We start from the raw sequence: 26,732 nt of genomic DNA, 5'->3' as shown, positions 1-26,732 counted from the left end.
TCTAAACAAGTGGCTAAGGGTTCCAAGCTGGGAGAGATCACATCAGGTTGAGTGAGGGAGTATTATTAATAGAGGCCTCCTGATGGAGGGCACATCCACACAGATGTTAAAAATAGACAGAATTTTGTTGGAAGAGATTTGAGGAAGGCCAGGAGGATAGGACTTGAGGTAGGGAATGCAGGAGAGTCGGCAGGAAAAATAGCATACACGCTGGGACAAAAAGGTGAGGCCAGAGAGCAAGAAGGCCTGAGTGAGCCATATTCTGGAAGGCCCTGAGGAATTTCACCAATTCAGGGGAGTGTAGCTTCTCAGTAGGGAAATGAACAAAACTGTGCTTTCGGAAGGCGGCCCAGATGCGTGGCAGGAGTGGGGGCAGAGAGACCAGTTCAAAGACTGCTGCTTGACAAACACTTTTCAATCAGCACTTTGGTCTCCTGAGCTCATAACTGATAGCAATTATCGCCCCTCGTAAAAGAATTTAGATGGTAATATGGCCATACAATCAGTCTTGGACCTGGCCATTTCAGAACCTTATCATGTCTGGTTTTTAAATCCCTGAGCTGGTAAATCTGAAATTGGACCTTGGCATATGGGGCCTCCATCATAACACAGACACCAGTGCTGCACAACTACAGAAATCAGTTGTTTTCTCTAAGGGCGTTCCATACCGCCCAGCAGCCAACATTACAAGGGCCAAAGCTGTTAAATTCTCAGATGTTTTAACTTTTCTTATTAAAATTATATTTAAAAGGTGTATTTAGACGAGGTCAAAACCAGGATGGGCACTCTAGGGGGACATTACTTTTTAAAAAAAAAAAAACCTTTACCCTAGTATCTGTTTTGCTAAAAACACTGACTGCTCTTCTAAGAAGCTCTTTTAATAAAAAGTCAGAGCAAGAGCAGAGGCATTTGACTTCTTTGTGCAGGCAAAATCTGACACTTGACCAAGTGAGAGCTGGGGCTACAACAAATAGGATTTTGTTTTAAAGTAATTATGAATCTAGAGAATGCATAACACTCATAAGAGGCATTTGTAAGAATGTCAAGCAAACTATTATACAGAGGATGGATAAACAACAAGGTCCTACTGTATAGCACAGGGAACTATATTCAATACCCTGTGATAAACCATAATGGAAAAGAATATGAAAAAGAATACATATATATATGTATAACTGAATCACTTTGCTGTACAGCAGAAATTAACACAACATTGTAAGTCAACTATACTTCAATAAAATAGATTAAAAAAAAGAATGTCAAGCCAACAGACAAAAATTTCTCTTGGTTTTTTAAAATTAAAATAGCAACTTTCCTGAGAAGTTACAGATACTATTTCTTTGGGCTGTCATTACCTTGGCAAGTGCAGACGTAGACGGTTCTAGCAGGAGCTCGGAGACCACCTGGGCTCGCAGGACGACAGAGAGCTTTTGGCCTGAAACCAACCAGAGGAAGGGCTGAAGGTGAGAGAGGAAGGAGCCTGTGAACCCAGAAGCCCCTGGCGAACTCATTTCCTCTTGACCTTTCTATTCCATGTTCACTGACTTTAAAAAGGATTTCTTAAGAAATCACTCACATGATTTTACCCTAGCTGAAAGATTTTAGAAAACAAGGTAGCTTTTTAAAAAATGTCCTGGGCTTCCCTGGTGGCGCAGTGGTTGAGAGTCCGCCTGCCGATGCAGGGGACACGGGTTCATGCCCCGGTCCGGGAGGATCCCACATGCCGCGGAGCGGCTGGGCCCGTGGGCCATGGCCGCTGAGCCTGCGCGTCTGGAGCCTGCGCTCCGCAACGGGAGAGGCCACAACAGTGAGAGGCCCGCGTAACGCAAAAACAATAAATAAAATAAATTTAAAAAAAAAATTAAAAATGTCCTTTTAAAGAGTGTTTCATGTAAATCAGGATGGTGAAGTGCAGGACACTCGTAAAGTCTTTTGTAAGAATAAAAGCAGTTCCTTCTCCCAACCCTGAGCAATGTAAAAGGCGGAAAGGAGAGAACTGCGTCCTAAGTTCCTAATAAACCTTGGTCTCTGCGTGCTTTACAAGCTCTCCAGGTGATTCTGATACACAGTAAAGCTTGGGAACCATTGGTTCCAAACAGCTAAGAGTTCCAAGTGGGGAGGGACTTTTGAAAGGCAGGGCGTTCTCAGGGGACTGCTGTTACCTGTCCTTTTTTGCTGTGCAAATGTCCATTCGACACTTACTGCGCATGAAGGAAATATAAATCTGTGCAGCTTGTACCCACTTGCTTTGACATTTGATCACCTAACAGTGGTGCTTAAGCTTATGTGCATCAGAATCACCTGTCCTTCTCGTCAGCCCACTGGGGTGGGCCCAGGAGCAAGTGCCTTTTAACAAGCTTCCTGGGTGCTTCTGAGGCAGTGATGCTCAGACCACAACTCGAAACACGCTGCTGTGGACTTGGGATTCCTCAGTTGTTAGCAGTGCCATCTAACTCTTTGATGTGCATAAGTCTTTATCTCCTGCTGGATTGTGTGCTCCTTGAGGGGCAAACTTAAACATTTCTCTAGGCCCTCCAAACAGCAAGCTTAGGACTGGGTGCATAGGCAGGTGCTCAGACCTGTGCTTTGGAAACAGTAAACAAAAATTGAATGAAACCAGAGTTTGAGACTTAAACTATAAGACTATATGTCTGACTTCTCTCCTGCATCCAAATTCTGTACAGGAGAAAGATCTCCCCAGTCAATGAAACCACTATTAACAACCGCTGCCAACTATCAAAGTTCTTATTTTGATAAACATAATGGAACTTTGAAATCCCCTGAGAAGGGAATATCACTCAGAGACATTTAGTCCTCATTCTGATAAGATAAAGATATTTCCCAGTTATTCAGTGATTGTGCCCGATGGAGCCATTTCATATTCCACAGATTTCCATGCTTCAGTCTATCATCACATCAGCTCACATAGAACACGTGTTCTCAGACTGTGCTGAACACTTTAAAATGTACAATTTAGTATTATCTCTGGATCAATGACATGACACAAGAGTACAGTTAATCCCTAAGCACAATTGACCCACAAATCACTTCTATTTGACTTTACAAGCTGTTTTTAGAATCAGAGTGAACTAATGTACCTGAAGTCCCAGAAATTCTCATATCATACAAAATAAACTTCCCGATATGGTTCCCAACCTGTTCCCAGTGCAAGCACAAACTATACTTCTTAAAATAATGTAAAATGCAGATTACTCAAAACTAGATTCTCATTCTAAGCTTGCAGTTTCATGTTTTCTTGGGAATGAAATGGGGGGTAATTGCTCTGGCTTAAGATAATTTATCTTGTAATTTTTGCTGGAGATGGTTAAAAGTCAGTATTCTTGTCTACAGAACTCAAAGTCAGTATTTGCTGTGGGTTGAGAATTAACTGTTTCAAGGCCATGTAGAAAAATCACTGCACAGCACTGTGTAAGTTCATGTCCCTCACAGGCATTAGTAGATTTCACTAAGGATAAGCTCAATTCTGTTTCCACCACAAAGGGAAGTTCTTCCTCCAAAAACCATTGCCGTTGTCCATTAAAAAATAGTCCCTTTCCGTTTGCTCCTTTCTCTTTTGCCCTAAATGCTTCAATAAAAGTAATACGGACAGTATTGAACTGCTAGTATCAATGCTTCAAGAGGTGGGTGGGGACTCAAGTGTTGCTGTAGATTGTGTCCCAGTGTTGTACAAGAGGTGGGTGCTATGTGCAACTCTACTCTTATGTGAGAGGGATGTTCACTCTCCTGCTCTCCCTCTGACTCTCTGCTAAGAACCTTCTTTTGTATCCTTCCCATGGTGCACATTAAAAACATCAATAGGAGGTTTATAATAACACATATAGAAAGATTAGAAAAGAACTTTTCAGAATTGTGGTAAAAATACATAACATAAAATTTACCATTAAAATTTTTTTAAGTGGCTTTAAATACATCCACATTGCTGTGCAACTGTCACCACCATCTACCTCCCAAACTTTTCCATCATCTCAAGCTGAAACTCTGTGTCCATGATCAGTATCTCCCCCATTTCCCCCTCCTCCCAGCCTCTGGTAATCATTATTCTACTTTCTGTCTCTGTGAATTTGATCATTCTAGGTCCCTCACATAGGTGGAACCATACAATATTTGTCCTTTTGTGTCTGGCTTATTTCACTTAGCATAATGTCTTCAAGGTTCATCCATGCTGTAGCATGTGTCAGAATTTCATTTCTTTTTAACGCTGAATAATATTCAATTGTATGTATCTAGCATATTTTCTTTATCCATTCATCCTTGTCTGGGCATTTGGATTATTTCCATCTTTTGGCTATTGTGAATAATGCTGCTATGAAAATGGGTGTGCAAATATCTGTTCAAGTCCCTGCTTTCAATTCTTTTGGGTATATACCCACAAGTGCTAGATCATATGGTAATTTTATGTTTAATTTCTTGAGGAACTGCCACAGAGTTTTCCATAGTGGCTACACCGTTTACATACTGGCCAGCAATGCACAGGGTTATAATTTCTCTCTATCCTCACCAACACTTGGGATCTTCTGCTTTTTAAAAATAGTAGCCATTCTGGTGGCTGATGCACATAAGCAGCAGAATTAATCAATAAAATGTGGCTTAGTCCCACAATGGAATATCAGATAGCAGTGAAAAGAAGATACTATAGCTATATTCAACAATATGAGTAAGTTTTTGAAACAGTTTTGTTGGAGAAAAAAGAAGTCCTAGAGGACTACAAAAAGTATAATACTCTTTCATGATGCTCAAAACCAAACCACTCAAAATTGAAAACTATATTGTTTAAGCACACATGCAGTTGGGATAGAAACTATATTTTTTAAAAAGTAATGGAATCTCAATGAGATACCATCAGAATGGCTAAAATAGAAAGGATAAAAATGCCAAACGTTGGTGAGGATGTGAGGCCACTGAAATTCTCACACACGGCTAGTGAGAGTATAAAATGGAACAATTGCTTTGGGAAACTGGCAGTTTCTTAGAAAGTCAAATACATCTCTCCCCTGAAATCCAGCAATTCCACTCCTAGGTATTTATCCAAGAGAAATGAAAACATATGTCCATGCAAAAACTTGTACAAGAACGTTCATAGCAACTTATTTATAGGAGATAAAAACTGGAAATTGCACCAATGCCCCTCAATTGTGATACATCCATGATAGAACACCACTTAGAAGAAACAAGGAGCAAATTACTAATACAGCAACAAAATAATCTCACAAACATGCCAAATGAAAAAAGACAAACAAAAAAGTACATACTTATGATTCCATTCGTAACTATGCTGATAGAAGTCAGATCAGTGGTTGTTCCTTGGGTAGAGATTGATTAGGAAGGGATAAAATTGATCAGGAATGGGATTTTTGGAGGTGTTGGTTAATGTCTTATATCTTGATAAAGGTATGGGTTACATGGATGTATGGGTTTGTCAAAACTAATCAAAGTGTAAAATTAAGATCTATGCACTTCACTGTGTGTAAATCATACCCTGATAAAAAAATTCTTAGGAAAAAATCAGAACTGCATTTCACCTTGTTTATTTTCTAATCAGCAGTAAATGGGAGTTTAATTTTTTTTTTTTTTTTTTTTTTTTGTGGTACGCGGGCCTCTCACTGCTGTGGCCTCTCCCATCGCGGAGCACAGGCTCCGGACAAACAGGCCCAGCGTCCATGGCTCACGGGCCCAGCCGCTCCGCGGCATGTGGGATCCTCCCGGACCGGGGCACGAACCTGTGTCCCCTGCATCAGCAGGCGGACTCTCAACCACTGCGCCACCAGGGAAGCTCGGGAATTTAATTTTTAAACATATTTTTAAAACATGGTGAATTTTGGGGGGCTACAATATATTTAGTAAAATCCCAATTTTTCTGTAATTAAATATTTTTATTCAAAACGTTTGACCTTGTACCTCCATTACGGACACCAAATGGGGAAGAGGGGAAAGCCATAGACTAATAAAAATGGATGGAATATTTAGCACAGTGGTAACCTGGGATGGGGTGGGGGAGAATGGGAGATGAGATAGGGAAGAATATACAAGTAGACATAAGTTGTGGTATGGTTTGTTTTGTTTTATAAACCCTCAACCTTCCAATTAATTTTTTAACATTAAAAAACTGAGATATAATTCATATACCATAAAATTCATCGCTTTAAAGTATACAATTCAGTGGTCTTTAGTACATTTACAAAGCTGTGCAACCATCTCCACTAATTCCAGAACATTTTAGTAACCCAGGAAGAAATTATATAACCATTAGCAGTCACTTCCCATTCTCTCTTCTAGCCCCAGATATAGCTACTCTACTTTAGTGTCTCTATAGATTTGTCTACTCTGTATATTTAATATAAATGAAATCATATAATATGTGGTCTGAGACTGGCTGCTTTCACTTAGCATAATGTCTTCAAGGATTATCATGTTGTAGTACGAATCAGTACATCATTCCTTTCAAGGGCTGAGTAATACTCCATTGTACTGATATGCCACTTTTTGTTTATCCATCAATTGATGGACATTAGGGTTGTTTCCACTTTTGGTTATTACGAATAATACTGCTATGAACATTTGTGATGCGTTTTTGTCTGGACATTTGCTTTCATTTCTCTTGGATATATACCTAGGAGAGGAATTGTTGAGTCATATGGTAACTCTAAAATTTAACTTGAGGAACTGCCAAACTGATTTCCAAAGTGGCTGCACCATAATTCATTCCCACCAGCAAAGTATGAGTGTTCCAATTTCTCAGCATCATTGCCAACACTTGTTATTGTGTCTTTTTTTAAAAAAATAAATTTATTTACTTATTTATTTTTGGCTGCATTGGGTCTTCATTGCTGTGCGCGGGCTTTCTCTGGTTGCAGCAAGTGGGGGCTACTCTTCGTTGCGGTGCGCAGGCTTCTCATTGTGGTGGCTTCTCTTGGTGTGGAGCACGGGCTCTAGGTGCATGGGTTTCAGTAGTTGTGGCACGTAGGCTCAGTACTTGTGGCTCTTGAGCTCTAGAGCACAGGCTCAGTAGTTGTGGCACACAGGCTTAGTTGCTCTCCAGCATGTGAGATCTTCCTGGGCCAGGGCTGGAACTTGTGTCCCCTGCATTGGCAGGCAGATTCTGAACCACTGCGCCACCAGGGAAGTCCCTGTCTGTCTTTTTTATTACAGCCATCCTAATTGATGTGAAGTGGTGTAATATATATATTATATATATGTATTATATATTATATATAATTTTTTGCTGTTTTCTTACTCTTTAAAAAATTGAAGCATAATTGACCTACAACACTATGTTAGTTCCATGTGCACAACATAGTGATTCAATAATTCCGTGTTACAAAATCACCACAGTATTGTTATATTTTAATTGCTGGACTGAGTGGTCACTCCATGGGTGTTAGTTATTGTGTGGCTGAACCACACTGACTCTATTTTGTCAGCTCCACCTTAGGCCCACAGTCCTAACCCCTCCCCTTCCTGTGTGACTGAGCTTTAGCCTACTCACAAGTAATGCACCCAAGCCAGATAAGTTTCCTATCAACTTTTACCCTTGTCTTCATCAGATACAAGAACTGGAAGAATGCTCTTTAGCTGACACAGATGGTTAATGGTCCTCAAGGAATAATGGTCATGAGACCCCCAAGGGGATGGAAAAACTTCCAGTCCCACTGGTGCAGATGTGCTTCTCCCTTAATAATCAGACTGCATTTTTAGCTTTGGCCCCTTTAAATTCCCTTGTGCCCCTTTTGGCAGTAAGGAATGCAGCTGCAAATGCTTCCAGATCACTGTTCACCCGATCTTACCCATATGTAAATTACCCACAGTAAACTCCATAATTGCATTTTATGAAGTTGCCTGCTTCACTTTGGTCTCAAAGTTCCTTTTCAGTTTGGGGGATATTATTCAATATCCCCACCTTCAAAAAGTTATTTTGCTTTTAACCAACATATGTTGGTTAAAAGCGGCCATGGCTCACGGGCCCAGCCGCTCGGCGGCATGCGGGATCTTCCCGGAGCAGGGCACGAACCCGTGTCCCCTGCATCGGCAGGTGGACTCTCAACCACTGCGCCACCAGGGAAGCCCAACATAATTTTTAATAGTGAAAATTAAATAAACTTATATACAAAAATGAAAGAATATTTTAAACTCTATGATCCATTAATATAATGGGAACCTGTAACAACACTGAAAATCATGCTTTCAAAGAGTTTTTAATAAAATGAGAATATATTCATTAAATATGTTAAGTTTCAAAGGCAGAGTATACAAGTATGCAGATGTATTATATACTATGTATAAAAATATACATACAGTATATAATAAAAACCAGGAAGCATATATAATCCAAAATTGGTTCTCAAAATTGGTGTACCAATTTTTTGGTGTACCTAGCCTAGATTCACCTACGGAATTTATTAAAATCAATGTCCTGATTCCATCCGGGCCTACTGAATTGGAACCTTAAACTAGCCATGAAGCAGGAATACGGACAATTGTAAGCATGCTCTTCTCACTATCTGTCAGCATATTATTATTTTATCTTTGTATTTGTCTCCCCTGCTGGAATATAGGCTTCAACTAGAACATGTAACTCGCTTTGCATAAGAAAAAGGGGAGGCTCAGGAATTCCCTGGAGGTCCAGTGGTTAGAACTCTGGGCTTCCACTGCAGGGGGCATGGGTTTGATCCCTGGTCGGGGAACTGAGATCCCCCAAGCTGAGGGGCATGACCGAAACACACACACACACACACACATAAAATAAAAATAAATAAATAAATAAAAGAAAACGGGGTGGATGAGAGGATGGGCAATCTTGAAATGGTAGGAAGAGTCAGGGATGCAGGACTGGAGAAAGGAGGACAGAAAGATAATCGGTGATAGTGCAGACTCAAGATTGGGCAAGGGGACTTCCCTGGCGGCGCAGTGGTTAAGAATCTGCCTGCCAATGCAAGGGACATGGGTTCGAGCCCTGGCCTGGGAAGATCCCACATGCCGCAGAGCAACTCAGCCCATGCGCTACAACTACTGAGCCTGCGCTCTAGAGCCCACAAGCCACAACTACTGAGCCCGCGTGCCACAACTACTGAAGCCTGCGCGCCTAGAGCCCGTGCTCCACAACGAGAAGCCACGACAATGAGAAGCCCGCGCACCACAACGAAGAGCAGCCCCCACTCACCACAACTAAAGAAAGCTTGTGCACAGCAACAAAGACCCAACACAGCCAAAAATAAATAAATAAATTTATTAAAAAAAAAAAAAAAGATTGGGCAAGGGGGCTCAAAAGATATTTTTCAAAGGGAATGCTGGGCACTGTACAATGTAAACCACCCCTACCTACCTCCACTGGGAAATCTTCAGTACGGTATTAATTTCTCACTAATAAATAGATATGGGGGACTTTTTTTAGGCTGTGCTTTGTGGCATGCGGAATCTTACTTCCCCGACCAGGGATGCTTGAACCCATACCCCCTGCGGTGGAAGCTCGGAGTCTTAACCACTGGACTGCCAGGGAAGTCCCAAAGGGACTATTGGAGGTAAGTGGAAAGAAATGCTGAGTCCTGCTTTAAGGAGGGTGGAGGAAGGTGGGTAATGAAGGCTGCCGGTGGGTCAGCCACCTGGGTCATGTGTACTCACCTTGAGAAGCATATTTTTCATGGAAAATCTCATAGGCTTTTCTGTGGGCATCAGTGAGGATCTGGAGACGTGAAGATCTTGATTCCTGGTGGGGAAGCTCCATTATCACTTCCTCCAAGTCACTAAAAGTGAACCAGATCTCAACTAGGTCCCCAAAGGAGTGGAAGATGAAGGAGGCATAGTCAGCAAAGAGATCAGCAAAGGCCTCAGTTCTCTGGACGGTGCTGGCAGGAAGGGTCTGGTGGTGCAGGACCACCAGGGGCTGAAGCTGAGCACTCTTGAGGGCCTCAAGGAGTTGCCGGTAGCACTGCACTGTTTCCTTGTCTGGGTTCTTGGAGGTTCCTTCTGGGAGTAGCTGTGCCCACGGCAGAAATACTTTGTAATGAGTGATCATAATGGCACGAACACTGCTAAAGTACTCTGGCAGGAAAGAGGGCAGTGGCTGGTGACAAACATAAATTTCTTTGTCTCCTGTTACAAAGGGAGCATCCTGGTTTCCCAGTGGACCCCTCAGGTTGTGTAGCAAGTCGCTGGTTAGAGGACCAGCAGCTGAAATGAAGTTTCTATCAGATTCCCAGTCTAACCCCCAACAAGAAAAACTTAGGAGGACAATAAGGACTAAATGCCAGACTAGCTCCATCTTCAAGGAACTGTTAGGAGGTATGTGGAATACTTACTTTATAACTACAGTTGAGGTTGTAAAATATTAAGTGACTGTAAACACTTACTATGTAACTGGGTTATCTACGATAATAAAATCAGTATGTGATTCACCTATGTAACATCAAAAAAATTTAAAACTATAAGAGATAACACAAAAACCTCAAACTTCTCACACAATTTATGCCAAGGAACCTGGGAAGTGTCTGCAGAAAAAAAGTTCTCCACATTTTTTTCTTACTTACAAATTATTTTAAAACTTATTTACATAGCAGAACAAAAGTGAGTTCCTCGCCAAACTTTTTTTCTCCTTTAAAAACATGTAGCGGGGGGGGCTTCCCTGGTGGCGCAGTGGTTGAGAGTCCGCCTGCCAATACAGGGGACACGGGTTCGTGCCCTGGTCCGGGAAGATCCCACATGCCGCGGAGCGGCTGGGCCCATGCGCCATGGCCGCTGAGCCTGCGCATCTGGAATCTCTGCTCTGCAACGGGAGAGGCCACAACAGTGAGAGGCCCACATACCGGGAAAAAAACACACACAAAAAAACATGTAGAGGGACTTCCCTGGTGGCGCAGTGGTTAAGAATCCGCCTGCCAATGCAGGGGACATGGGTGAGAGCCCTGGTCCGGGAAGATCCCACACACAGTGGAGCAACTGAGCCCGTGCACCACAACTACTGAGCCTGTGCTCTAGAGCCCGTGAGCCACAACTACTGAGCCTGCGTGACACAACTATTGGAGTCCGCGCCTGGAGCCCTTGCTCCGCAAAAGAGAAGCCACCACAATAAGAAGCCTGCACACCACAATGAACAGTAGCCCCCACTCGCTGCAAGTAGAGAAAGCCTGCGCACAGCAACAAAGACCCAACGCAGCCAATAAAAAAAAAAAAAAAAAAAAAAGTAGGGACTTCCTGGTGGTTCAGTGGTAAAGAATCCACTTTACAAGGCAGGGGACACGGGTTTGATCCCTTGTCAGGGAACTATGATCCCACATGCCACAGGGCAACTAAGCCTGCACGCCACAACTACTGAGCTCTTGCGCCCCGTCTAGAGCCCGTGTGCCACAAACTACAGAGCCCACGTGCCGTGGAGCCTGTGCACCACAACTAGAGAAGAGAAAAAACCTGCATGCCACAACTAGAGAGAAGCCTGGGAGCCGCAATGAAGACACCACGTGCCACAACAGAAGATCCTGCATGCCTCAGTGAAGATCCCAAGTGCCGCAACTAAGACCCCACGCAGCCAAAAATAAATAAATAAAAAATCTTAAAAATAAATAAAATAAAATAAAAATATGTAAGTAAATGATGAACACATTTTGTAAAAGATTCAAACAATACAGAAATATATATGAAAACTTACTAATTCCCCTCTTCCCTTCCCTTCATAGGGTAATCACTTTCAACACTGTGCTTCCTTCCAGTTTCCTTTCTCTGTACATATTAATGGCTGTTCAGGAGTTGGAATGCCAGTGTTTAAATCTCATCTGGCGAAAGTTACTAAATTTCTCTATGCCTGCTTCCTCATCTGTATAATGGTGACAGATAGGTTGTGAGATTTAAATGAGGTCATTCATTAGCATATTAAGAACAATGCAACTGAATGATAGCTATTATTACATATATATAATGCAAACATACATGTGTATAACATTTAAAATATATAATTTAACATATATGGAATTATGTCTTATGTAGCATTCCTCAGTTGTTTTTTATTTTCCTTCACTTAATAGTGCTTGGAGCTCTGTTTATACCAGAATATGTAGACCCACTTCTTTTTAACAGATGCATAGCATTCCACAGTAAGGTTGTACCATAGTTTAATCTCTTGCGTATTGAACACTGGTTGGTTCTTAATTTTAATATGTTGCAAATTAATATCTGTATCTTTAGTTATACATCTTTGTCCACATTTCTTTTCTTTAAGATAGATTCTTAGAAATTAAGTTGCTGACTCAATGGCATGCCCATTTGGAATTTTTATTGTAATCCAAAGTCTTCTAAAACAGGCTTCTTCAAATTTAAATCCTACCTACAGTTAGAAGTGTGTCTAAATCTCTCTGGTTTGCTCACACCTGTTATAAAACTTCATATTTTGGACACTTGTTTCTGTTTAGAGGGGTAGCTTTTCAGGTTAATTGGCTACTTGTTTTTCTTCTTTATATCCTTTGTACATTTTTATTAACTTATTATTGATATAAGAACTCTTAATAGAGTTTGGATATCATGTATTAAAATGTGATAGAAAAAAAATTTCTCTCTAGTGTTAGTTTTAAAATTTGGTTTATAGTGTCCTTCAAAATACATTACTTGGTACCATATTTTTGAAAGCTTGTGTGAAATGTATTATTTAATATTCTTGTTTCTAATCTTTAGATCTTTAGCCCATCTTGAATTTTAACTTTGTTTGTGCTGTGTGGTAGGTTTATCAATTTCTAATGGGTTATTGAATAGGCCATTCTCTCCCCACTATTTGAAATGCCAACTATCAGAAATGAAATATATATCTAGACATATGTGTTTCTAGACTTTCTACTCCTTGTCTATCTATTCCTGTGCCAGTACCACAGTATTTCAATTTTTATACCTGTGTAGCGTAGTACTTTTCACTTTATGATAGGACATGGCCTCTTCTATCATTCTTTTTCCTAGAATTGTCTTGTTAATGTATATATATATTCATTTTAATAGAAAGTTTTATTTCACTTAGTGGAATTTTCAAGGTGGCCCTGACAGCTTCATATAAATGTATCATTTTTCAGATTCCTGTGTTTATAATCATTGTTATCTCTCTAAAAGCATATTATATTAATTATAGAAATATTAAATAAATGCATTCTCATAAATATCCCCAAAATTTAGATAATAGTTCCATTTGCCTTATACCTAATCCCAGCTACTTCCTAAAAAGTATTCACCATTTATTACATGTGTATGTACATAAAGAATATACTTTTACCTAACAAGTTTACAAAATAAGAGGTACTATAATGTGAGTATTGATCTACAACTGGTATTTTTACCATATAGCACAACTTGGAGATCTTCACATTGTGCAAATATTGATATATCTTATTCTTTTTGAAAGCTGCACTTTGTGACCTTGCATAATCATTAATTTGTTGATTAGGTTTTAGGTTATTTTCCATTTTCAGTGTCACAATGTCACAATGAATGTCATTGTATATACCTTTTTCTATACATATATAGGTTATTTCTTCAGGGAAGATATTGAAGAGTACAATTGCTGGGTAATAGGGTAGTCAGTTATATTTTAACTTCTAATGGTACTGACAAATTTTTCCCTAAAAGGAGTGTCCCGATTTATACTCCTACCAGTAGTGCATTACAACATCAAATTCCAGACAAACCCACCAATGCTATTACAATATTATCAAATTATTAGTGTGTTTATAATTTTGAATGATTTTTAAAATTGATTTGTATCAGCTCTGTATCCATTTTGGGAAATAATCTTTTTCCCATTATAAACTGAGAAAATATATAGCTATTGAAACATATATATAGTATATTCTTCTCATCTGCAGCTTATTTTTCCTGGACATTAATCCTTTCTCTCGTATATAGGTTGAGAAAACATTTTCCCAATCTGTAGCTCTGGTTTTTAATTTTTAAACTTTGGTGTAGTCAAATTTATTATTTTTTTTCCTTATGGCATCTCTGCTTATACATAGTTTTAAAAAGCCTCTTCTACAAAGTTTTAAGAAAAGCTTGTATTTTTCCTTTTTAAAATTAATTTTTAAAAATTGATACAATTGACATATAACATTATATTTGTTCCAGGTGTACAACATGATTGTATACACTGCACACATATCACCACAATAAATCTAGTTAACATATCCATCACCACACATAGATACAAATTTTTTTCTTGTGTGTGGTGAGAACGTTTAAGATCTACTCTCTTAGCAACTTTCAAATAGAGTGTTATTAACTATAGTCACCATGGTGTACATTACATCCCCATGACATTTATTTTGTAACTGTAAGTTTGTACCTTTTGACCACTTTCACCCATTTCACCCACCTACCACCTCCACCTCTGGCAACCACCAATCTAGCCTTTGTACCTATGAGTTCATTTTTTATTTTATTAAAAATATTTTTTTAGGGACTTCCCTGGTAGTCCAGTGGTAAAGAATACACCTTCCAATGAAGGGACACGGGTTTGATCCCTGGTCGGGGAACTAAGATCTCACATGCTGCAGGGGAACTAAGCCCACACGCCACAACTACTGAGCTCACGCACCTCAACATGAGAGCCTGCATGCCGCAAACTACACAGCCCATACACCCTGGAGCCTTCACGCCACAATTAGACAGAGAAAACCCGCACACCACAACTAGAGAGAAGCCTGTGCACTACAACTAGAGAAGCCCATGTGTCACAACGAAAAGATCCCGCATGCTGCAGCTAAGACCCAACATAGCCAAAAAAATAAAATGAATAAATTAAAAAGTTACTCTAAAAATGTTTTAGATTCCACACAGATTATACACTATTTGTCTTTCTGTCTTATTTCATTTAGCATAATGCCCTCCAGTTTCATCCATGTTGTCACAAATGACAAGATTTCCTTCTTTTTAGGGCTGAATAATACTTGATTGTACATATATATACATTTTATGCATTCTTCCATCAGTGAACACTTAGGTTGCTTCCATGTCTTGGCTATTGTAAATAATGTGGCAATGAACATGAGGGTGCATCAATCTTTTGAGTTAGCTTTTTCATTTTCTTCAGATAAATACCTAGAAGTGGAATTGCTGGATTTATATGGTAGTTGTATTTTTAGTTTTTTGGGAAACCTCTATGTTTTCCATAGAGGCTCTCACCAATATTATACAAGAGTTCTCTTTTCTCCACATCCTTGCCAACGCTTGTTATTTTTTGCCTTTTTCATAATAGCCTTTCTCATGGGTGTAATGTAATAGCTCATTGTGGTTTTGACTTTCATTTCCCTGATGATTAGTTATGTTGAGCACCTTTTCATGTATGTTGGCAATCTGAATATCTTCTTTGGAAAAATGCCTATTCAGATTGTCTGCCCATTTTAGACGGTTATCTTGTATAAATTCTTTACATACTTTGGATATTAAGCCCTTATCAGATACAGTATTTGCAAATATCTTCTCCCATTCTTTTTCATTTGACTGATGGTTTTCTTTGCTGTGCAGAAGCTTTTTAGTTTGTTGTAGCCCTATTTATTTATTTTTGCTTTTGTTGCCTTTGCTTTAGCGTCAAATCCAAAAAATCATTGCCAAGATTGATATCAAGGAAACTACCACCTGTGTTTTCTTCTACGAAGTTTATGATTTCAGGTTTAATCTCCAACTCTTTAATCCATATTAACTTTTGTGTATGGTGTAAGGTAGTGATCTAGTTTTCCCAACACCATTTATTTAAGAGACCGTCTTTCCCTATCGTATATTTTTGGTTCCTTTGTTGTAAATTAACTGACTATATATACATGGGTTTATTTCTAGGTTCTCTATTCTGTCCTACTGATCTATACGTATGTTTTAATGTCAATACCATAATGTTTTAATTACTATACCTTTGTAATACAGCTTGAAATCAGGAAGCATGATACCTCTAGCTTTATTCTTTCTCAACACTGCTTTGGCTATTCTGGGTCTTTTGTGGTTCCATACAAGTCTTAGGATTGTCTGTTCTATTTCTGTGAAAAATGCCATGGAAATTTTGATAGAGATTGCACTGAATGTGTAGATTCCTCTGGATAGTATGGGCATTTTAACAATATTAATTCTTCCAATCTGTAAGCACGGAATATCTTTCCATTTATCTGTGTCTTCTTCAATTTCTTTCACCACGCTTATAGTTTTCAGTGTACAGGTCTTTTACCTCCTTGGTTAAATTTATCCCTAGGTATGTTTTTTCTTACTATGCAACTGTAAATGGGATTATTTCCTTAATTTCTTTTTCTGGTAGTTTTTATTAGTGTATAGAAATGCAGATTTTTGCATATTGATTTAGTATGCTGCAATTTTGCTGAATTCATTGATCAATTCTAAGTTTTTTGGTGGAGTCTTTAGGGTTTTCTATATGCAACATCATGTCATCTGCAAATAGTGACAATTTTACTTCTCCTTAATTTCGATGCCTTTCTTTCCTAGCTCTGGCTAGGATTCCAATACTATATTGAATAAGAGGTGAGAGCAGGCACCCTTGTCTCATCCCCAAGAGTATGATTAGCTGTGGGCTTGCCATTTATGGCCTTTATTCTTAATATTTGGCCATGCTGGGTCTTAGTTGTGGCACATGGAATCTTTGTTGCCGTGTGCAGGATCCGTTTTTAGTTGTGGCATGCAGGATCTAGTTCCCCGACCAGAGATCGAACCCGGGCCCCCTGCAATGGGAGCACAGAGTCTTAACCAGGGGACCACCAGGAAAGTCTCTATGGCCTTTATTATGTTGAGGTACTTTCTCTCTATATTCAATTTGTTGACAGTTTTTTAAAATCATAAATGGATGTTGAATTTTACCAAATGCTTTTTTCCCCATCTATGGAGAGGACCATGATTTTTATCCTTTTTTGTTAAACTGGTGTAATACACTGATTGATTTTCAGATGTTGAATCATCCTTGCATCCTGGAATAATCCCACTTGATCATGTTGTATGGTCATTTTAACATACTGTTGAAGTTTTGTTAAGGATTTTTGCATCTATTTTGTACATCAGGGATATTGGCCTATAATTTTCTTTTCTTTAGGTGTCCTTGTCTGGCTTTGGTATCAGGGTAATGCTGGTTTCATAAAATGAATTTGGAAGTGGTTCCTCCTCTTTGATTTTTTGGAAGTGTTTGAGAAGGACTGGTATTAATTCTTTAAATGTTTGGTAGAAGTCATCAGTGAAGCCATATGGTCCTGGACTTTTGTTGGGAGGTTTTTGATTATTGATTCAATCTCCTCACTACTAACCAGACTACTCACATTTCACATTTCATCATGATTCAATCTTGGTAGGTATGTTTCTAGCAGTCCACTTCTAGGCTATCCAATTTGTTGGCCAACAATCATTCACAGTAACATCTGATTCTTTGTATTTCCATGGTACAACTTGTAACACCTCCTCTTTCCTTTCTGATTTTGAGGGCTTTTTTTGTGAGTCTAGCTAAAGTTTTATCAATTTTATCTTAAAAAGAAAAAAACCAGCTCTTAAGTTTCATTGCTCTTTCCTTTCTTCTACTAACTTTGGGCTTCATTTTTTTCCCCCCGAGATAGCAAGTTAGGTTGCGATCTTTGTTTCTTGATGTAGGCTTTTATCCCTATATACTTCCCTCTTAGACTGTTTTTGCTGTATCCCGTAAGTTTTGGTATGTTGTTTCCATTTTCATTTCTCATTATTTTTAAATTTCTTCTTTGACCCATTGGTTGTTCAGTAGGTTGCTTAATTTCCACATATTTGTGAAATTTTTAGGCTTCTTGTAGTTGATTTCTAGTTTTATACCATTATGGTCAGAAAAGATGCCTGATATTGATTTCAGTCTTCTTAAACGTATTGACTTGTTTTGTGTCCTAACATATGATCTGTCCTGAAGAATTTTCCATGTGTGCTTGAAAAGAGTCTATATTCTGTTGCTTTTGGATGGAATGTTCTGCATGTCTGTTACATCCATCTGGTCTAAACATGTTATTTAAGGTCAGTGCTTCCTTATTGATAATCTGACTGGATGATCTATCCTTTTGATGAAAGTGGGGTACTAAAGTTCCCTGCTATTATTGTTTTGCTGTCTATCCTGTTAATATTTGCTGTCTATGTCTGTTAATACTTGCTTTATATATTTAGGTGCTACACAGCTTTATTTGCACATTTTCTTTTCCATGTGTCCTAGAGATATTTCCATTTCAAACATCTTCATTTCCCTCATTTTAGTTTGCATAACTCAGAGCATTGCTATATCACAATTTATGTAGTCATTTGCTTATTGATGGACATCTGTCGGCATTTGGTTGAAAATACATTAAATTTATGGATCAGTTGACAACTTACAATATTTAAGACGTCCTATTCAGAAAGAAGTTACATCTGCTTACTAAATACTCATCTAATTTTCTTCATAAAGATCTTATACATGCTCCATCATCCATTAGCCACTTCGTTTCCCTGACAACATGTAGAGAAAGGGGGTGTGTGAAAAAGTAAGCACACTTATTCAGATGGGTAAAAACTGATTTTAGTTGTATTAATGGCCTCACTTTGCTTTAGAGCCCCTACTTTCACTAACGACAGAATTGGGGAGGAGAAGACAGATTCACCATTAAGGAACTCATCTTCCCTGGGCTTCACACTTTGCTTCGGGGTTCAGTATTTGATCAAATTGAAGTTCAAATTTCTGTCAGGCTGTTTCTCTTTTCGGAACCTCCTCACCCCATTTTCTTTATCAAGTTGGGAATCAGTGCATGGAAGGAACTCTTTCTTGCTGTCTTCTGAGTTTTTACTCGTTGTTCTTCCTATCACCTGTTACTGAACGTCCCTGCCTTGGTCCATGCCTTATCCTAGACTCTCCTGTCTCAACAGGAAGTCTGAGATCCTGTACACTGAAGTTTCCTTATTCCAACAGGCTCTCCTACCTCCATTAACTAGGAACATAGTTTTCACAGGAGCTTATACCCTGCAGCTGCTAACTGCAACTTCTCTATCCATTTCTAGTCTCCCTTACCCTATTGTACGCAAACCAGTGGAGAGAGGTTTGTATTAGTGAACTCAAATACCACATATAAACATTCCCCAACTGGCCCCGCAGGCCCCAGAATCATCTGTTGTCAAAAGCTGCAGCAAAAGGAAATGCTACATCATGTACATACTGATCAAAGCTAAGCCTCAGGGACTATTAATATCATAAACAGCAATAACTCTTTTCCTGGAAAAATGCCATAAAATTTAAGGGTGGTCTGTAATATAGAAAATGACATATTGGGGACTCCCCTGGCGGCCCAGTGGTTAAGACTTCACCTTCCAATGCAGGGGGTGTGGGTTTGATCCCTGGTTGGGGAGCTAGGACCCCACATACCTCGTGGCCAAAAAACCAAAGGAAAAAACAGAAGCAATATTGTAACAAATTCAATAAAGACTTTAAAAGTCGTCCACATCAAAAAAAATCTTAAAAAAAAATGTATTTCCCTTAAAAAAGCAGTTAGAAAATAATTCTGAGACCTTACTCTTAGGATATATAAGTTAAAAAAGTTATTAAAGAGTAATGCAAAAAGTATAATAAACTTTTTATTTTCATAAACTGTCTTTAAAAAAAACCAAAGAGAACTGGAATTAACCTTGGAAAGTCATCTCCAAGGCCTCTTAGCTTTCACACTAACAAATTCTTATAAGGACTCTCCTCACAGGAACCTACACCTAAATGTTTACCATAATGCCGTATTTCCACCCCTTTGCCCCAGGAATCAAGCAAAAAGGGAAAGACTCATATTCATGAATAAATGGAAGCAATAATTTATAATAGAAATAAAGCCAATAGACAACTGCAGAAAAAGTTATTTTGGTGAAAAAAAGTAGTTGGCAATTGAAAAATGTTATTTCTCCAATAAGACACCACATAACAAAAACAACAGACCTTTTCCTACACATGAAAACAAAGGTCTCAGTTATAGAAATGACACACTATTGCAATCCAACTTTTTTTAGGCAAGAAGCACACTAAACAAAGGGATAAAACCTGCGTTGGTATAAAAGGAATGTGACATATGAGGCAATCAACTTGGTTCTTCTTCCTCAGAGTAAATCTTCCTGAATCATCACTCCCAGAAGCACTTCTCTGGCTAGTAGAGCTCCACCCAGACTCCACGCCAGAGGTGGAAGGCCAGTTTCTCTGGTTACTTTCAATAGCTCAATCTTCAAGCAAGTAGTTAGGGTTAACTACTAAGTAGGGATCTTCTTCATAGCTCTCACTTCCTTCTGTGGAGCCTTTCAATCCAGCTTGGGTGAGCTCAATTAGAACATGATCCTATGAAACACAAACGTTTGTCCTCAGTTCTCCAGCAGTATTATAAGAATGCTAAGATACACAGGACTTGGACTTGACCCTTCTTCTGAATATTTGTGACTAACATTTTCTTTCATTTCCCCCCAGAAACTCTCTCAGAAAAAGGACTATATCTTAAAGTCAATATCAAGCTTCTGCTAAGTCACCTTCCCATTAGGATATAGACTTTTTCATATCATAAACTTTTGAAAAATTAAGAAATACATCAGTAAGACTGACGTTGTGATTTTAATCAGGTTCCCTAGCATATATATCAACTACTTATAAATATAACTTCAAAAAAGAACATATGAATTTTACAATCATGCAATTGTATAAAATCCTCTGATAAGTATGTTTATGATTCTGTTTATCACTCTGATAAGTGTTTAATTTCACTTAATATTATGTTAATTTTTAATTATTGGCCACTGAACTCTTTTATATACCATCCATTCATAATTTAGTTAGAAGTAGAATCTAAAGATAATTAACATGAAACAATTTTCCCTCTGACCTATTAACTAATTAAAAAAAGCAGAACATGCCATGTGGCTTAATAAACTTGATGACAGATTTGAAGCCATGATGTAACTATAAGTCTAATACGTCCACAAATGAGAAAGGCTCCTACCGAAGGCCCATACAGAGGAACTCAGGAAATAGTGATGTGATCCTAAGAAGGTGGAAAAGGCCCACAGTATAAGCACTAATTCCACTAAGAGGGATTGGACACTTTCAAGCACTCACTCTATGTACTAACACACCTTCACAGGAAGCATATTTGATTAGCACAGTACAAGTTCCTTAGTCTTCTGTACTGAGTTGGCTCAGGCGGTGAGTCAAACTTAAAAAGGTAAGCCCAATTTAGATCAGTTAATTTCACAACGTGTCCAAATGTGGATTTCTTGCATGGACCATCTTATCTTACACTGATCCCAGGGCCACAAGGGAGGGAAGGGCTGGCCTGATGCAAACACATTGCCCACCACTAACTAGATAGACAACTCTGAGCACAACGCCATCCCAGTTCAGCTTTATTTTTATACATATTATTCATTAAATTTTGAATGGAATAGTTCTTCCCACACCCCCACACCTGTAACCATAGACTCATCTAGTTCTATAGGGAAATAATTTTTCAGATGACAAACCCTGATATGTGACAACTATAATATTTATATAGTGAGCATTGTGAAGTCAACTGCAATCTCTGCCATTTGAACAGAAAAATTCAATCATTTAACAAGTATTTGAGCCCTCTATGACTTAGGCACCACTGTAGATTCTGGGGACACAGTGGCTAAAGAAACAAAGTCCCTGTCCTCATGGTGCTTGCATGTTAACAAGAGAGACAAAATAAACACCTAAATAAAGACTATACTGCCAGGCAATGATAAGCACTATGAAGAAACAAAGCAGGGTAAAGGGGTGACAGCACCCCTTCTGACTGGCCAGGCAAGAATAACTTCTCCGAGAAGGTAACATTTGAGCAGACCTCAGAATGGAGGATGGAATATGGGCAAAGAAACAAAGGGCATGTACAAAGGCCTTCATGCTTGGTGTGTCTAAGGAACAGTGACAAGGACAGTGTCACTAAGCAGAATGGGCAAGGGGAAGAGGCTATGAAAAGAGGTGAATGAGGTGGGCAGGGGCTTGCTTGTGTAGGGTTCTGCAGGCCACGGTACGGAGACTGGATTTTATTCTAAATGTGAGAGAAGGACTAGAAGGAAGGGCACTAAAACAATTTGATTTGTTAAAAGATCTGTCTGGCTGCTGGGCAGAGAGCCACTGCAAGGGAGGACAGTTAGGAGGCACCCATGGAGGTCCAGGCACGGTGGCTTGGGTAGATGTGACGGTGGTGAGAAGAAAACAGAGAATACTGATACTGAAGGCAAGGCTCACAGGATTTGCTTATAAAAGGAGAGAAGTTGTGAGGGGAAAGAGAAGTCAAGGAATCAAGGATAATTCTAAGGTGCCTGGCTTAAAGCAAATGAGTAAGTGAAACATTGCAAGGAAAAACTGTTTTGAACACATTAAGCGTGAGACGCCTATTAATTTGCAAGTAGGCAGCTAGCTACATACATTAGCAATTTAGAGGACAGGTGAGAGCTGGAGATATAAATATGGGAGTCATCACAAATGGTTTTTAATTCATAGAACCAAATGAGATCACTTAGGCAATGAATATAAATAGAAAAGAGGTCTGAGAACTAAGCATAATATTTCATTTAAAAAGTGACAAGAGAAAGACTCAGGAAAAGAGAATAAGAGGAAATAACCAGTGAGAAGGAGAAGACCCAGGAGAACATGGTGACTCAGAAGCCAAGTGAACAAAGTATTTCTAGGAGTGATCAACTTTTTTTTTTTTTTTTTTTTGCGGTACACGGGCCTCTCACTGCTGTGGCCTCTCCCGTTGCAGAGCACAGGCTCTGGACACACAGTCTCAGCGGCCATGGCTCACGGGCCCAGCCGCTCCATGGCATGTGGGATCTTCCCGGCCCGGGGCACGAACCCATGTCCCCTGCATCGGCAGGCGGACTCTCAACCACTGCACCACCAGGGAAGACCAGGAGTGATCAACTTTGACAGATGCTGCTGACAAGCTGAATACTGAAAATAATCAACTGATTGGAGTAGTGAGAAGGTATGTATGTAATGGTCCTTTAAGAGAGTAGGAGAATGAACTGCCTAGGGAAAAGTAATAGCATCGGGCAGTGCTACTGTGAGGTCAGTACTACTGTGACGTTGATAAGACAGAAGTAAAGAATTGTCCATTTGAGATTTGTGGTCATGAATTTAAAATAAAAGTGGGCACATGGTTGTATGCTTTTCTCCAGATACTTTTAACTGCATAGATATAGGTATAGAAAACGAATTAGATTGAACCAAATCTGGAATTTTGCCAAGCAAGTAATATAAAAGAGAATGAATGAAGTTGAAAGTATAAGAAAAAAGTGATCATGGGATAGATTTTAAGCTGGGTAATGGGGGAGATAACATGAGGAAGGATAAAATGCAGAAAATAGGTGACAGTGGTCAGGACGCTCAAAGGTTTATGGTAGAGTGGAAAACAAAGGTTAAAAACACACAAATAATAAGACCCTAAATTCACTTTACCAGCTTTAAGTTCTGCTTATTTTAGCAGAAGAAATAAGTCAATTAACTGTTAATAATTCTCTCTTGTTTTATACAACTCCTAATTCTGACTAGATCCTAATGATTCAAAATAAATGAACATCTAATGAACCTACAAAGATTTGAGGCATGAACTCCTTCTGTAATACCTCAGCAAGCTTAATTATATACGTACATAGTGGGTGAGTCGATAAATGACTTTCTCTATGATTCTCTTTTTATTTATCAGCTCCTCTTCAGAATCTATTTCTGATTCGATTTCCTTCAAGTACCAATTAACAAGCTCACTCCTCTTTAATGCCGACTCATCCTCTTCTGTAACAACAAAAAATACATTTAAAAAGGATTAAATTATCCTTGTAGCAAACTGTATTGCCAATTCTTGGAGTCTGCATGCACAAGATAATGTACAGATTAGATAACCTTCAATCTGTCAGAAAACATATCTGCTGAAATAAGATTTGCAATCTTCCAGCATAAGCCTGAAAAATATTACTTGAATTAAAGTATGCCTTACTTTATCCTGAAAAGAAAAATCTAAAAAAATAGAGATTATAAGAAACAAGTTTCTTAAAGCTATAACGACTTCAAAGTATGAAGGTGTTTCCTTCACCTTCTCATGCTTCACCACCTATGATAATCTGTCAACAGCAGTTGAAAGCGTAAATTAGGAATGAAGTCACAGCAAGCAAAACTGCTTAAATACAACTATTCCTCTTTGGAAAGGGGAACACTTTATGGAATTGAGGTTAACCAAGGAGTGAAATCCATAGGTGTTCACTCAAAAATAAAAAATTACCAATTTATTCCAGCAAGGTCTATCCTTATTGACTGAACTACCTGCCCTTTAGAGTCCAGAACTCTAAATTCACAAGAGAATTTGGAACCTGGCAATATTTTAAACTATCACAGATATAAAGTATACTAAAAGAAAACTTCATTTGTCTTGATTTTAGAAATTGCTAATAAAATACAAAATCAAAATAGGAAAATTTTAGCTTTACTGATGATGCCTCTGAAAAGTTTTATTATGGTTGTACTGAAATTTCAGTGGTTTGTCCAAATGCTTTTGAGTAAGTAATCTCTTTGGTTTACAGTTTAAAGTTTTGCCAGGGGACTTCCCTGGTGGTCCAATGGTTAAGACTCTGCACTCCCAATGCAGGGGGACTGGGTTCCATCCCTGGTTGGGGAACAAAGATCCCACATACCGCAATGAACCCACGTGCCCTAGAGCCCATGTGCTGCAACCAGAGAAGCCTGAGAGTGGCAACGAAGACCCAGAGTAGCCTAAATAAATAAATGAACTTTAAAAAAAATAAAGTTTTGTTAGAAAACAGCTGTCTATCTGAAGACTGAGAATTAATAACTTACCTGGCTGGGTGAATAGCGTCTTTTTTCTTTTTTTAGGGAAAGGAGGAAGACCTAGAATTTATCTGTGGAATGCAGTGTGTGGGTGCTAATCGTATCTTTGCTCCATTGATGGTTGGCCATGTTTAAAACTTAGTTGCATGAGAGAGAGAAAGAATAAGTACAACATGAACACAGGAATGTTTGCTCCCAAATCTTTTTATGTGAGAAGGGACTGGAACTAAAACCTCTCTGTCCTAGTGGCCTCTTTACTGCCTTCTTTCCTCCTTCCCACTGGTCCACAGTTCCCAGGGGAATGAGGGCAGAAACTAAAGGGCTTAAATCTTTTAGTAAGCTAAGACAATCTCTGGTGTTCTCTTCCTCCATCGCAGTTAGGACACTCTGATGAGAATATGTCTGGAAGCCAGCATACTGACAGTCAAATAAGAATTTTTTGATGGTTAATCACCAAATCGAAGTTTAAGTTCAACCCCTTGATTTAATCACTTTTCCTTCTGCCTTGTGGCTAATTACAGGTTGAGAAAACCTGGATAGCATGGTAAAGCAGTTAAGAACAGGAAGGATAGTAATGTTCAGGTATCACACTTTACCTACAGAGAAATGAGGATTTTACTTCATTTCTAGTCTGGAATGTACTTGTGCTAATAGCCTTTTGAGTTTCAATTACTTGTCTATGATATATAAACACTCTAGGAGTCCATCCATTTTAAACAAACCCATTGTAAGGAAAAGTGACTTTGCATCTGTAAAAACATTTGTTAAGTGCGTCTTTATATATTATCAGATCCCAAATTCAGCTTCACAAATATTAAAATAGGCCAAGGACATTAATAAGAATGAGTCATAAACCTTTGACAATGAACTTGTGGGGAAATGTCTGGGCTGGTAGATATGCTGACATTCCCTAGTAGATTTTGTTTGCCAAAGTGAGCTTGCCTAACAGTTTCTCATCTCTTCTGACAAAATAACACAATCTTTAGCAATCAGAAGTTGTTAGCTGATTCACTTTGTCATAAAGCAGAAACTAACACACCACTGTAAAGCAATTATACTCCAATGAAGATGTTAAAGAAAAAAAAGATGTTAGACAAGAAAAAAAAAAGTTGTTTATGTGAATACAGCTTATGTAAGTGACTCAGCATGTGAGCAGCACTAAGTATGTATGGCCTCACCTTCTTCCATCTTTCTGAGATGAAGCACAATAAGGTTAGAGATTCGGCAGTATTCGGAGAAGCCCAGCCTTAAGGAGGGTTTTGGAACAGCATCTTGGTTCATGTCTTCACTGTGGCCATTAATTCCATTCACAGGAGCAGGGATATCAGCATGACCTAAGTGAAATATTAACTGTTTGAATCTTCTTTCTGTGCCTCCAATACTCCCCTATTAAATGTTTATAAATATACTACTTATATTTTAATACTACTATTAATAATATTAATATAGTTATATAATTATAACTATATTATATAGTTATAATTATATAACTATATATAACTATATATTATATATATTTATATATATTTATATATATATAAATATATAATATATAAATATTTATGAATATTTTTATAAATATAAATATTATATAAAATTTTTATATTTATAAAAAATATATAAAAATATTTATATTTAATATATATATATTTTATATATAAATATATAAAATATATATATAAATATAAAAATATTTATAAATATAAATATCATGTAAAAATATATAATTTTTTATATTATTATATATAAATTATATATATAAATATATATAATATATAAATATAAATATTATATAAATATGTGTTTATATATATATTTATATATATAAATATATATTTATATATATTATATATTTATATGTATATAAAAATATCTATATTATATATATAAAAATATATAAAATATATATTTATAT

At 38.2% G+C, this 26,732-nt stretch overlaps 2 protein-coding genes across 2 annotated transcripts in view; both read right to left on the bottom strand.

Moving 5' to 3' along the window:
- The window catches only part of LCT (lactase), a gene marked incomplete at both ends in the record, with an annotated part of 50,941 nt that extends 40,668 nt beyond the window's left edge, over window positions 1–10,273 (bottom strand). Inside the window, 2 exons of the mRNA XM_082657763.1 lie at window positions 1,356–1,435; window positions 9,634–10,273. Of these exons, the coding sequence (XP_082513889.1) occupies window positions 1,356–1,435; window positions 9,634–10,273 (720 nt within the window). The remainder of the gene's footprint in view (window positions 1–1,355; window positions 1,436–9,633) is intronic.
- Window positions 10,274–19,452: 9,179 nt separating this feature from the next.
- The window catches only part of MCM6 (minichromosome maintenance complex component 6), a 46,032-nt gene continuing 38,752 nt past the window's right edge, over window positions 19,453–26,732 (bottom strand). Inside the window, exons 15-17 of the mRNA XM_082658396.1 lie at window positions 25,996–26,151; window positions 23,631–23,770; window positions 19,453–20,299 (exon numbers count right to left, since the gene is read on the bottom strand). Coding sequence (XP_082514522.1) covers window positions 20,183–20,299; window positions 23,631–23,770; window positions 25,996–26,151 — 413 coding nt within the window. The 3' untranslated portion in view covers window positions 19,453–20,182. The remainder of the gene's footprint in view (window positions 20,300–23,630; window positions 23,771–25,995; window positions 26,152–26,732) is intronic.

The sequence above is a fragment of the Grampus griseus genome (assembly GCF_964374135.1).
Source record: "Grampus griseus genome assembly, chromosome: 7".
Lineage (NCBI taxonomy): Eukaryota > Metazoa > Chordata > Mammalia > Artiodactyla > Delphinidae > Grampus > Grampus griseus.
Note: the sequence above shows the minus strand (reverse complement) of the source record. Positions and strands in the feature narration are given on the sequence as shown.